The sequence below is a fragment of the Lepus europaeus genome, chromosome 1 (genome assembly GCF_033115175.1).
Source record: "Lepus europaeus isolate LE1 chromosome 1, mLepTim1.pri, whole genome shotgun sequence".
Classification (NCBI taxonomy): Eukaryota; Metazoa; Chordata; class Mammalia; order Lagomorpha; family Leporidae; genus Lepus; species Lepus europaeus.
Genome location: NC_084827.1, coordinates 144873294 through 144885224, shown reverse-complemented (window position 1 = coordinate 144885224; position 11931 = coordinate 144873294). Strand labels below are relative to the sequence as shown.

The 11931-nt window shown below is 43.3% G+C and overlaps 1 protein-coding gene across 2 annotated transcripts; it reads right to left on the bottom strand.

The window, feature by feature from the left end:
• Positions 1–589: 589 nt before the first annotated feature.
• On the bottom strand, positions 590–11866 carry NDUFB3 (NADH:ubiquinone oxidoreductase subunit B3). 2 transcript variants are annotated; one of them, XM_062189895.1, is made up of 4 exons: positions 11757–11866; positions 11019–11105; positions 3011–3164; positions 590–877 (listed from the first exon to the last, which is right to left on the bottom strand). In XM_062189895.1, the coding sequence occupies exons 3-4, from the start codon at positions 3160–3162 to the stop codon at positions 721–723; spliced, it is 309 nt and encodes a 102-aa protein (XP_062045879.1). In that variant the 5' UTR covers positions 3163–3164; positions 11019–11105; positions 11757–11866; the 3' UTR covers positions 590–720. The 2 variants fall into 2 exon arrangements, with proteins under 2 accessions (XP_062045879.1, XP_062045875.1); XM_062189891.1 differs by having other exon boundaries at positions 11015–11105; positions 11757–11865.
• Positions 11867–11931: the final 65 nt, after the last annotated feature.

Genomic DNA, 11931 nt, shown 5'->3' with positions numbered 1-11931 from the left:
GCCTCTGCACCTGCCTGGGAGACCCGGAAGAAGCTCCTGGCTCCTGGCTTCAGATTGGCGCAGCTCCAGCCATTGCGGCCAATTGTGGTGTGGACCAGTAGATGGAAGATCTCTCTCACTCTCTGTCTCTCCTTCTCTCTGTGTGTAACTCTGACTTTCAAATAAATAAATAAAGCTTTAAAAATAAATGATATGGAGATAATGTCTAGCTTATCGTTAGAAACACAGAAGAAAAAAAACCACCAAGCTTCTCACAATATGGGAAAAATGAGGATTAAAGCAAGCTTAAAATATACCATCACACAGAAAAAATGACCTACAAATACGTCAATGAGAAGTAGGCAGCAAATATTTGACAGTACAATCTAGGTCCATCTAAGCCACCTTTAGAGAGTGGGAAAAACAACAAGGCCAAGTCCCATTCCGTTTAAGAACGTTAGAGCATATACATTTGTTCAATATATGCAAGCTGTCTGCAGGATGCACTGCTGACAGAACCCAGCCCACACCAGGTATTCCAAATAAAATCTGATATGGCTTGAGATACTTTTTTCAAAAATTTTTTTAAGAAGGACAAAACAGACCAGCATACATTTTTCTTACTTTATTAAATCTTATCAGTATTCTTTAGGGGATAAACATACATACAAGTGGGCTACAGTGAAGAATCTTATATTTATACGAGTTAGGAAGCCAACAAGAGACTTTCAGGCACTACCTTCAGTGATGCTTCTTGTCTTTCTTCTGGGACTCCAGGTAATATTCAGCCCCCACAGCTACCACAAATGCAGCAAATCCCCATTTGAATCCTTTCAGTAACGCACCAATAAAGGAAACATTGTGTGCAAAGTCACCCATGTATCTCCAGGCTTCATTGCTAGAAGAGAAAAAAGAAAAAATTATAATTACATACAAGCTGTGGACATTCACTGAGTAAAATAAAATTTAATTTTTCATCTTTCTAACACATTTAAATGCAAACTTATAGGAAGATAACCTAAATAGATCACAACAGGATTTACTGTGGCAAAGGTTAATTAAGAATATATTGCTGGGGCACACTGTGGCATAGTAGGCTAAGCCTCTGCCTGTGGCACTGGCATCCCTTAAGGGCACTGGTTTGTGTCCTGGCTGCCCCTCTTCCAAATCTAGCTCTCTGCCTTTGGCCTGGGAAAGGAGTGGAAGATGGCTCAGGTGCTTGGGCCCCTGCAACCGTGTGGGAGACCCAAAAGAAGCTCCTGGCTCTGGATCAGCTCAGTTCCAGCAGTTGTTGCCATTTGGGGAGTGAACCAGCAGAGAGAAGACCTCTCTCTGTCTGTAGCTCTACCTCTCAAATGAATAAACAAAATCTTAAAAAAAAAAAAAAAAAAAAGAATATATTCCCTGGAGTCGGTGCTGTGGTATAGTAGGTTGAGCCTCTGCTTGTGGCCCTGGTATCCTGTTTGGGCTTGGTTCGTGTCCTGGCCTCTCCTCTCCCGATCCAGCTCTCTGCTTGTGGCCTGGGAAAGCAGTGGAGGATGGTCCAAGTGCTTGGGCACCTGCACTCATGTAGGAGACATGGAGGAAGCTCCTGGCTTCTGGCTTTGGATCTGCCCAGCCCCAGCCATTGTGGCCATTTGGGGAGTGAACTGATAAATAAAATAAAGCAGATGGAACGCCCTTCTCTCCCTTTCTCTGTCTGTAACTCTGCCTCTCAAATAAAAATAAAATCTTAAAAAAAAAAAAAAAGAATATATTTTCAAGTTTCAAGTATAAAATAAAATAAAAAACCCTCGATGATTTCATATTTTCTAGTCCTATTACTCAGGATGTTTCAGAATTGTCAAATACAGGATTCACTCCAGCCCATCTGTCACAGATTGCCTAGGTGCAGCCCATACTGGTCGTTACATCATGGAAAGATGACGTTAGAAAACTGAGTATTAATCTTTGTTCTCCTGCTTTTCCTAGAATTATAACCTTTCAGGGTGGGCAAGTAATTAACCTGTCAGGGTTCACTTCTTCTATTCAGTGATGATCACTCTGTGCCTTACAGGGCTATTATTAAACATGCTAACGTGTGAGATATTTTGGCAGAGGAAGGTGTAACACTTGACATTATTATTACTATTCAAGAGGCTTACAGCTTTTCCCTGTCACAGAAGTCTGAATTTTAGAAGCTAGATTTTCTGCTTGAGCCATCACCTTCTGCCTCCCAGGTTTGCATTAGTAGGAAGCTGGAATTAGGAGCCAGAGCTACAGCCAATACAGAACCCAGCTACTCTGACTGGAACACGGGCATCTTAACCAGCATCTTAATTACTAGGCCAAATGCCTATCCTGGATTGACAGCTTTTATATAATCAATTATACATTTATCATATGATCTAGAAATCCCATTCTTAGGTATTTACCCAATAGAAATGAAAATATATGCTCACATAGACTTGTACTTGAATGGTTATAGCAGCTTTATTCATTATAGCCAAAAGCTAGAAACAAACTAGTAAATGGTAAACAATATGAGGTATACCTATATAATGGATTTAAAATTAAAAAGCATTAAAAAGGAAAAATTAGGGATAGCTGCAACAAACGTTAAGTGTCAAAACATTATGTTAAGTTAAAGAGGCCAGAACAAAAGACAACAAAGCAATATAGGGATGATTCCAATTATATGAAATTTTAGAAAAGGCAAAACTATAGCAACAATGCAGATCAAAGGCTGCCAGGAGCCTCGAAGAACATTGACTGCTAAGGGCCATAAGGCCACGAGAGGACTTTTTGGGATAATGGAAGTATTTTGTACCATGACTGTGGTGGTTACATAATTGTGTATGTGTCAAAACTAATGGAATTATACACTTAAAATGAGTGAATTTTACCATACATGATACTCCAATAAAGGTAATTTTTAAAACTTTATTTAAAAAGCCATTTCCCATGATTGTTTAAAGAGAATACATTGAAAAGGAACACAGACACTAATTCTCTAAGATAAATGCTATCTAAATTACTTAATTCATCTTACCGGCCCCATGGATCCCTCAGCCCCCGTGCTGCCAGCTTCTCCTGGACAATTTCTAATGGTGTCCCTTCTATCTTCCATTGTCTATAATCTGGAAGTTCCATTTTTCCATGACTATGACCGTGTTCATGCCCGTGCCCATGTCCAGGGGCCATGCCTACAGGAAAGAGTAACATTATGGGAGAAATAGCAGATCAGAGATATTAAAAAGCCAAATTTGTTGTTTATGTTTCAAGTGAAACAGTTCATACTTTTAAAAAAGATATAAACATGAAAAATCTTTGTTGAAGATTTTATAATACTCTTATTACGTAACTAATATATGTACACAGGAAATACACATATATAAAATATTAAAAAGCTAGTCAGTAATTCTGCTACTCAGAAATAATCACTATTTTTTCCTTTTGTCATTATAATAATTAATAATGGTAAATATTTATTGGGCCCTATGTGCCAGGTGCCCTATGCTTTACATGTATTAACTCCATTGTCTTTTTTTTTTTAAGATTTATTTGAAAGAGTGAGCAAAAGAGACAGGAATAGATAGAGATCTTCTCTCCGCTGGTTCACTTCCCAAATGGCCACAATGGCCACGGCTGCGCCACTTCAAAGCCAGGAGCCAGGAGCTTCATCTGGGTCTCCCACCTGGGAGGCAGGGGCCCAAACACTTGGGCCATCTCTGGTGCTTTTCTCAGGTCATTAGCAGGAAGCTGGATTAGAAGTCGAGCAGCCAGACATGCACTGGTGCCCATATGGGAAGCCAGCATTGCATATTACAGCTTCACCCACCACGCCACAATGCTGACCCTTAACTCCACTACTTCTAAAATAACTCGGAACATAGACTAAGACCATCCCCATTTATGATGAAGACTAGGAGATTCAAGAAATTAAGTAACTCTGTGAAGGTAACAAAAATAGGAAATGGTACAATTATAATTTGAATTTTGCAATTTGGTTTCAGAAACCTTGCTCCTAAATGCTAAGCAATGTTGTCTTCTTTTTTAAGTCCTACTGCAAAATTATGCATTAACAAAAATGTACATATTGTTTTATTATCTGCTTTGTTTAGATGATTCTCTTAAAATGCAGTAACATTACTCTTTAAACATAATTAAATAAACTTTTTTTTGGTTTAAAGATTTATTGTGTGTGTGTGTGTGTGTTTTGACAGGCAGAGTGGACAGTGAGAGAGAGAGAGACAGAGAGAAAGGTCTTCCTTTGCTGTTGGTTCACCCTCCAATGACCGCTGGGACCGGTGCACTGTGCTGTCCAGAGGCAGGAGCCAGGTGCTTCTCCTGGTCTCCCATGGGGTGCAGGGCCCAAGCACTTGGACCATCCTCCACTGCACTCCTGGGCCACAGCAGAGAGCTAGCCTGGAAGAGGGGCAACCGGGACAGAATCCGGTGCCCCGACCAGGACTAGAACCCAGTGTGCCGGCACTGCAGGTGGAGGATTAGCCTGTTGAGACACGGCGCCGGCCTAAAAATTTATTTTATTTATATGAAAGACAGTTACAGAGAGAGGGTGAGACAGAGAGCGAGGTCTTCCATCTACTGGTTCACTCCCCAGATGGCCGTAATAGCAGGAGCTGTGCTGATCCAAAGCCAGGAACCAGGTGTTTCTTCCAGGTCTCCCACGTGGGTGCAGGGGCCCAAGGTCTTGGTCCATCTTCTGCTGCTCTCCCAGGACATAGCAGAGAGCTGGATCGGAAGAGGAGCAGCCGGGTCTCGAACCGGTGCCCATATGGGATGCCAGAGCTTTAGGCAAGGGCTTTAACCCGCTGCGCCACAGCGCCGGCCCCAAATAAACTTTTTCTGTAGTCAAATATCTTAGGCTTCGTGGGCAAGAGAGGTAAAATTGAGGATATTGTGTAGATACATGTATAAAGAGAGAAAACAAATTTCCACACATATTTTATTGATAAAGTTAAAAATAAAATAATAACTAAGTACAATTCTTTGTAACACAGGCCTACAGATGAGAAACATGGAATTCCCTTCTTTCGGGATAACCTTTTGCTCAACTAGGGCTTAAGGTTGGTGTTCCTTAACATTAAAGTGACTGCAAATGTTCATCTGAATAAAACATTCTAGGGGGCCAGCATTCTGGTACAGTGGGTTAAACTGCTGCTGGTCTTCCATATGGGCACCTGTTCGAGTCCCAGATGCTCCACTTCTGATTCAGTTCCCTGCTAATGTGCCTCAGAAAGCAGTGGGTTAAGCTGCACCTTCGTGGGAGACCTGGATGGAGTTCTGCCTCCTGACTTTGACCTTCCCTAGCCCCAGCCATGGCAGCCATTTAGGGAGCAAACCAGTTTATAGAAGATCTCTGTCTATCTTTGTAACTCTGCCTTTCAAATAAATAAATAAATGAATCTTTTTTTTTTAATTTTTTTTTTAAATTTTTTTATTTTTGACAGGCAGAGTGGACAGTGAGAGAGAGAGAGAGACAGAGAGAAAGGTCTTCCTTTGCCATTGGTTCACCCTCTAATGGCCGCCGCGGTAGTGCGCTGCGGCCGGCGCACCGCGCTGTTCCGATGGCAGGAGCCAGGTGCTTCTCCTGGTCTCCCATGGGGTGCAGAGCCCAAACACTTGGGCCATCCTCCACTGCACTCCCTGGCCACAGCAGAGAGCTGGCCTGGAAGAGGGGCAACCGGGACAGGATCGGTGCCCCGACCGGGACTAGAACCCGGTGTGCCGGCGCCGCAAGGCGGAGGATTAGCCTGTTGAGCCACGGCGCCGGCCAAATAAATGAATCTTTTAAAAAAAAAATCTTAAAAAATGTTCTCAGGGGTCCAGTGTTGTGGCACAGGAGGTTAAGCTGTTAACTGTGACTTGTGCCTCCCATGAAAGTCCCAGCTGCTTCAGTTCCCTGCTAATGTGCCTGGGAAAGTAGCAGAAGATGTACTAAGTACTTGAGTCCCTGTGCCCATGTGGGAGAACTGAATGGAGTTCCAGGCTCCTGGCTTCAACCTGGCCTAGCTCTGGCTGTTGCAGCTATTTGGGGAGTGAATCAGCTGATGGAAGATATTTCTCTGTTACTCTGCCTGTCCAATAAATAAAATAAATCTTAAAAAAATTTCTTAGAGGAGGTCATCGTTGTGGCACAGCAGGTTAACCCACGGCCTGTGATACATGCATTCCCACAAGAGTGCTGGTTTGAGTTTCAGCTGCTCCACTTCCCATCTAGCTCACTGTTAATGCACCTGGGAAAGCAGCAGAAGATGGCCCAACGCTGGTTTGAGTCCTGCCTGCTCCATTCCTGATCCAGCTCTCTGCCTTGGCCTGGGAAAGCAGTAAGAGATGGCCCAAGTCCTTGGGCCCCTGTACCCAGCATGGGAGATCTGGAAGAAGCTTCTGGCTCTGGATCAGCTCAGCTCCAGCCATTGTGGCCATTTGAGGAGTGAACTGGCAGATGGAAGACCTCCCCCCATCTCTCTGTAACTCTGCTTTTCAAATAAATAAATAAACCTTAAAAAAAAAAAAAGACAAAGATGGCCTAAGTGCTTGGGCCCCTGCCACCCACACAGGAGACCAACCGCATAGGTTGCTGGGTTTGGCCTGGCCCAGATCCAGCCACTGCAACCATCTGAGGAATGAACCTGTGGATGGAAGATTTTTCCGTCTCTCCCTCTCTCTCTGTAATTCTGCTTTTCAAATAAATAAATAAATAATAAAAATATTTACGGGCCCAACGCTGTGATGCAGTAAGTTAATCCTCTGCCTGTGGCGCCAGCATCCCATATGGGCACCAGTTCTAGTCCTGGCTGCTCCTCTTCCCATCCAGCTCTCTGCTATGGCCTGGGAAAGCAGTGGAGGATGGCCCAAGTGCTTGGGCCCCTGCACCTGCATGGGAGACCTGGAAGAAGCTTCTGGTGCAGCTCCGGCTGTTGCGGCCATTTGGGGAATGAACCAACGGATGGAAGACATTTCTCTCTGTCTCTCTCTCTCACCGTCTGTAACTCTACCTCTCAAATAAATAAATAAAATCTTTTAAAAATATTTTTAAAAAACACATTCTTGGCTCATGGACCATGCAAGTATAGACAGCAGGCAAGATTTGGTTCATAGACTGCAGTTTATTTTTCCTGAATTAGACCAACAGAGACCTTAGGCTCCCATTTTAGTCAATAAGTTTGGTTCCTTAAATAAAGTATGTCCCCAAAGGGGAGACTTCAGTTTTACTAGTGTTATTTTTATAGGCAGTATAAGAATAAACATCTCAGTCCCTATTTACATTGTGACAAATTTCAAATTAAGGGGTATGAATTAATAAAGCTATATCATACTCTATATAAGGTCAGCAGTTCTAATTCTATAATCACTGCTCTTCTGAAATAAAGCCAGCCAAATAATTACAATTATATCTGCATTCAATAATAAGGCAACACTTCTTCTACTACATTGTAGAAGACAAAATGTTCATTTTATTAAACAGTTCCAAGATAAGGAAAAAAACACATATTAATTCTGACAAGTTAACCTACATCTAATATTTATAAACATGTTAAGATTACAAAATATTGACTTCCATATTTAACAGAGAATGAAAAACAACAGCCACCAAACACAAGTTAAAACAATAACATGAAGGGAAAAAATTATGGTTTCAGATTTCACACTGACTTTTGAGATTCAATATATAATAAAAGAAAGAAGCATTTATTTTGAATGACAATGTCTTGGCTTCTTCCTAACATCCTAACCCACTGTGCCCCAGCAGACCCCTCACGCTTCTTTTCAGTAAGAACAAGTTGAACCACATTATTTCTAGAGAACCTTTAATTTTCTCTTAAAAATTACAAGCATTTCAGAAGAGCCATAAATCAAACAGTGATATCCCAATCTCCTGAAGGAAAAGAGTTTGGAATTCTAGTCTGCACCGCTAACAGCTGTAAAATCCTAGGCGAATCCTCTGAATTTCAGTTTCTTCATGTGAGGATAAAGCCCACCTTGTAAGATTGTGAGAACTGGGGAAAACACACTGTGATATACCTTTCACTTTCTCACCAGGGGATGAGAATGTGACAGCACAATCATCCTGAAAAACTGGCATGACCTAGAAAGGCTGGACATCCAAATACAACAGCCAGCAATTGTACTCCTAGGTACACAGACTCTAGATCTGCGGGGTCCAGTGTGGTGGCCACTGGCACTTGAAATGTGGCTAGTCCAACTGAGAAACTGGGAAACATAATTAATTTAAATTTCAAAATGGATTCTCAAATCAGTTATTGGAAAATATTAAAGTATATTTGGAACAATTTAGGTATAGGAATCCACTATTTTTAAGAAATGTTCACTTAAAAGGCTGAGTGATAGAGAAGTCTTCCAGCCTCTGGTTAACCTCCCAAATGCCCCAAATGGAAAGGACTAGGCCAGGTGGAAGCCAGGAGCCAAGAACTCCAACTGGGTCTCCTATATGGGTGACAGGAACCCAAGCACTTAGGTCATGATCTGCCACAGCTTGAGTGCATTAGCAGGAAGGTAGAGGGGGAACTTGATCCCAGGCACTCCGTTAAAGGATGTGGTTGTTCCAAGCAACAGGTTGACTTGCTGCGCCACAATGTCCATCCATGAATTGTAAGCTTTATAAATATAAACACAGATTAAGTGTTTATGTCTATGAAAACTTAGCACACAAACTGAGATAGTTTGAAAGTATACCTTATTCTGTATAATACTTTTGATGACAGTATAAAAATGTGAAATATTTCACTAATAGCCTAATATTCATTCGTTTTTTCTTTTTTTTTTTTATTTGACAGATAGAGTTAGTGAGGGAGAGAGACAGAGAGAAAGGTCTTCCTTCTGTTGGTTCACTCCCAAATGGCCACTACGGCCAGCACCGAGCCTGTCCGAAACCAGGAGCCAGGTGCTTCTTCCTGGTCTCCCATGCAGGTGCAAGGTCCAAGCACTTGGGCCGTCCTCCACTGCCCTCCCAGGCCACAGCAGAGAGCGGGATTGGAAGAGGAGCAACCAGGACTAGAACCTGGCGCGCATATGGGATGCCGGCGCCACAGGCGGAAGATTAACCTAGTGCACCACGGCGCCGGCCCCTCATTCTATCTTTTTTTTTTTTTTTTTTTTTTTTTTTAAACAGGCAGAGTGGATAGTGAGAGAGAGAGACAGAGAGAAAGGTCTTCCTTTTTGCCATTGGTTCACCCTCCAATGGCCGCTGCGGCCGGCGCATCGCGCTGATCCGATGGCAGGAGCCAGGTGCTTTTCCTGGTCTTGCATGCGGGTGCAGGGCCCAAAGACTTGGGCCATCCTCCACTGCCTTCCCGGGCCATAGCAGAGAGCTGGCCTGGAAGAGGGGCAACCGGGATAGAATCCGGCGCCCCAACCGGGACTAGAACCCGGTGTGCCGGCGCCACAAGGCAGAGGATTAGCCTGTTAAGCCACGGCGCCGGCCCCTCATTCTATCTTAAAATAGTATTTTGAATATATTGGGTTAGAGGAGATATATTATTAATTGTGTTTCTTTTTAGTTTAATATGGCTACTAGAAAATCTAAAATTACATGTGATCTGCATTATATTTTTATTGGACAGCACTACTCTAGAGAAGCTCTTGCATGTATATAACAAGCAATTATCTTTTGCAAGAATCCTTATAGCCACACTATCTTTGCTAGCTCCACACTGTAAGCAATCCAAACATCCAACGATAGTAGAAAGTATTATGGTAAACAGTATGGGGTACTATACAACAAAAAACAACATGCAAAAGTATGAATGCATCTCCAAACAATGAGCAAGGGGTGATTCCGAAAGAAGACACATGCATTTTGACTCTATTTATATAGCATATTGGAAAAAGCCTAACAATTCATTCTTTATGGGATGCAACATAGAGGGGAAACTAAATAAGTATAGTCTCACAAATCAGGATAATGGCTACCTCTCAGTGGACAAGGAGATGGAATCACAAAAGCCAATACAGGTAGCTTCTAAGGCAGTGTTTTAAAACCATTTTTTCTGTCTCTCTGGTTCTGGCACTGTTGTTAATTGAGACCACGCTGCTCCACTTCTGATCCAGCTCCCTGCTAATGTGCCTCGGAAAGCAGGGGAAGATGGTTCAAGTGTGTAGGCCCCTGCACCCGTGGGAGACCTGGAAAGAGCTCAGTCTCTTGGCTTCAGATTGGCCCAGCCCTGGCTGTTGAGGTCAAGGGATGGAAGATCTATGTCTCTGTCTCTTCTTCTAACTCTCTCAAATAAAATGAATAAATCTTTAAAAAAAAATTACTGTCCCTCTAAGGAGGCTTTTAGATATTTTTCCCAATCATGTTCCATCACACCCTTCCCCAATGAAATTTTACCATCATAGGTATACTATATATCTGCTTATGTAATGTGGTCCTTTGCAGTGACACAAGCCATTGTACCAATTCCCCTCCCCAACCAATTCTCACCCCCTTGAAGGGTGATCACCCCTGTTGAGAAAGCAATGCTTTATTTCTTTTTTGACAGGCAGAGTGGACAGTGAGAGAGAGAGACAGAGAGAAAGGTCTTCCTTTGCCGTTGGTTCACCCTCCAATGGCCGCCGCCGTAGGCGCGCTGCGGCCGGCGCAACGCGCTGATCCGATGGCAGGAGCCAGGTGCTTCTCCTGGTCTCCCATGGGGTGCAGAGCCCAAGCACTTGGGCCATCCTCCACTGCACTCCCTGGCCACAGCAGAGAGCTGGCCTGGAAGAGGGGCAACCGGGACAGGATCGGTGCCCCGACCGGGACTAGAACCCGGTGTGCCGGCGCCGCAAGGCGGAGGATTAGCCTAGTGAGCTGCGGCGCCGGCTCAATGCTTTATTTCTTAACCTGAGGTGTTTACCTTAAAATGTAGGTATGTTTTATACACCCTTCTGTTATGAATGTTTGACAAAAAATAAAATTAAAAAGTGACTTATATTGTGCCAAGGACTCAACAATTGATGATTATTTCGCTTTCAAAACTACTCAAATAAGAATAGTAAAGAAATTAGTTCAACAAAGACCACGCCATCATACCTACGTCTCAAATGAACTTCTGAGTTTAGTGGTGACCAATCACCACTCAGGGGATCGGCTCTAGCACTGGAAAACTGCAGGCCCGCTTTCCCTAAGAAGATTAAGAGGACAATGATATTCCACTTCATGCGATTTCACCGTTCACCAAAGACTTTCCAATACGTAATGCAACTTCCACTCATTTAAAAAAAATTGAGAATACTATAATATGAAAAAAAAAAAAAACCAATTGCTACCGCTTTCAGTGTCCCTTCCAGTCTCTGCTCTTACGTTTGTGCAACTTCAGAAGTTTGCATTCTAAAAGTGGTGGACTTTGTACACCGCTTTTTCATTGTACCATACTTATACCAGAAGAATCTTGCTGAAAACTATACAAGCTGGTGATGCAGGTTTTCTATTTTACATATTTTCGGGGTAGGGCCTGTTCTTCTGCCGTACTCGATCCAAAGGTAACCAAAACAAACAAACAAACACCCGGGGGTGGGGGGGAGGGATGTTGCGTGCAGCAGAGACAAACTTAACTCCAGTAATTCTCATGGCGCGCTTCTCCAACCACCCCTCACTAGCCCAGCTCTAGATCAGGACTTTATAGCTCTCCCCTGCTAGTTCTTCGATCTCCTTCCCTCTTGAGCTGTCCCAGCTAGGCACCCTCTCCATTTAATCTCGCCCTTTGTGCCCGCCCCAGAACAGAGTCACCCTCTTATTTCTAGTCAAGAAGTCTCCCACCAACTCCCTAATTTACCTGACAGCAATCTGAACTCTCAGGACACTCAACACTCCAGCCGGAGCCAACCGGAAGCGGAAGTTGTCACCGCGAGTCTTTTACGGCCGGAAAGCGGAGGAGCCAATTAACGTTCCGGTACTTGGTCTCAGATTCCCGGACCGGGGGAGATAACATGAAGGAGGCTGGGAGTCTG

What these genes read in the sequence shown, in the direction of transcription:
- NDUFB3 (XM_062189895.1), bottom strand. Translation starts at nt 3,162, where the DNA reads ATGGCCCCTGGACATGGGCACGGGCATGAACACGGTCATAGTCATGGA. An exon ending in CTGAGGGATCCATGGGGCCG is followed by an intron (nt 878 to 3,010) that starts GTAAGATGAATT and finishes TTTCTCTTCTAG; the next exon opens with CAATGAAGCCTGGAGATACA.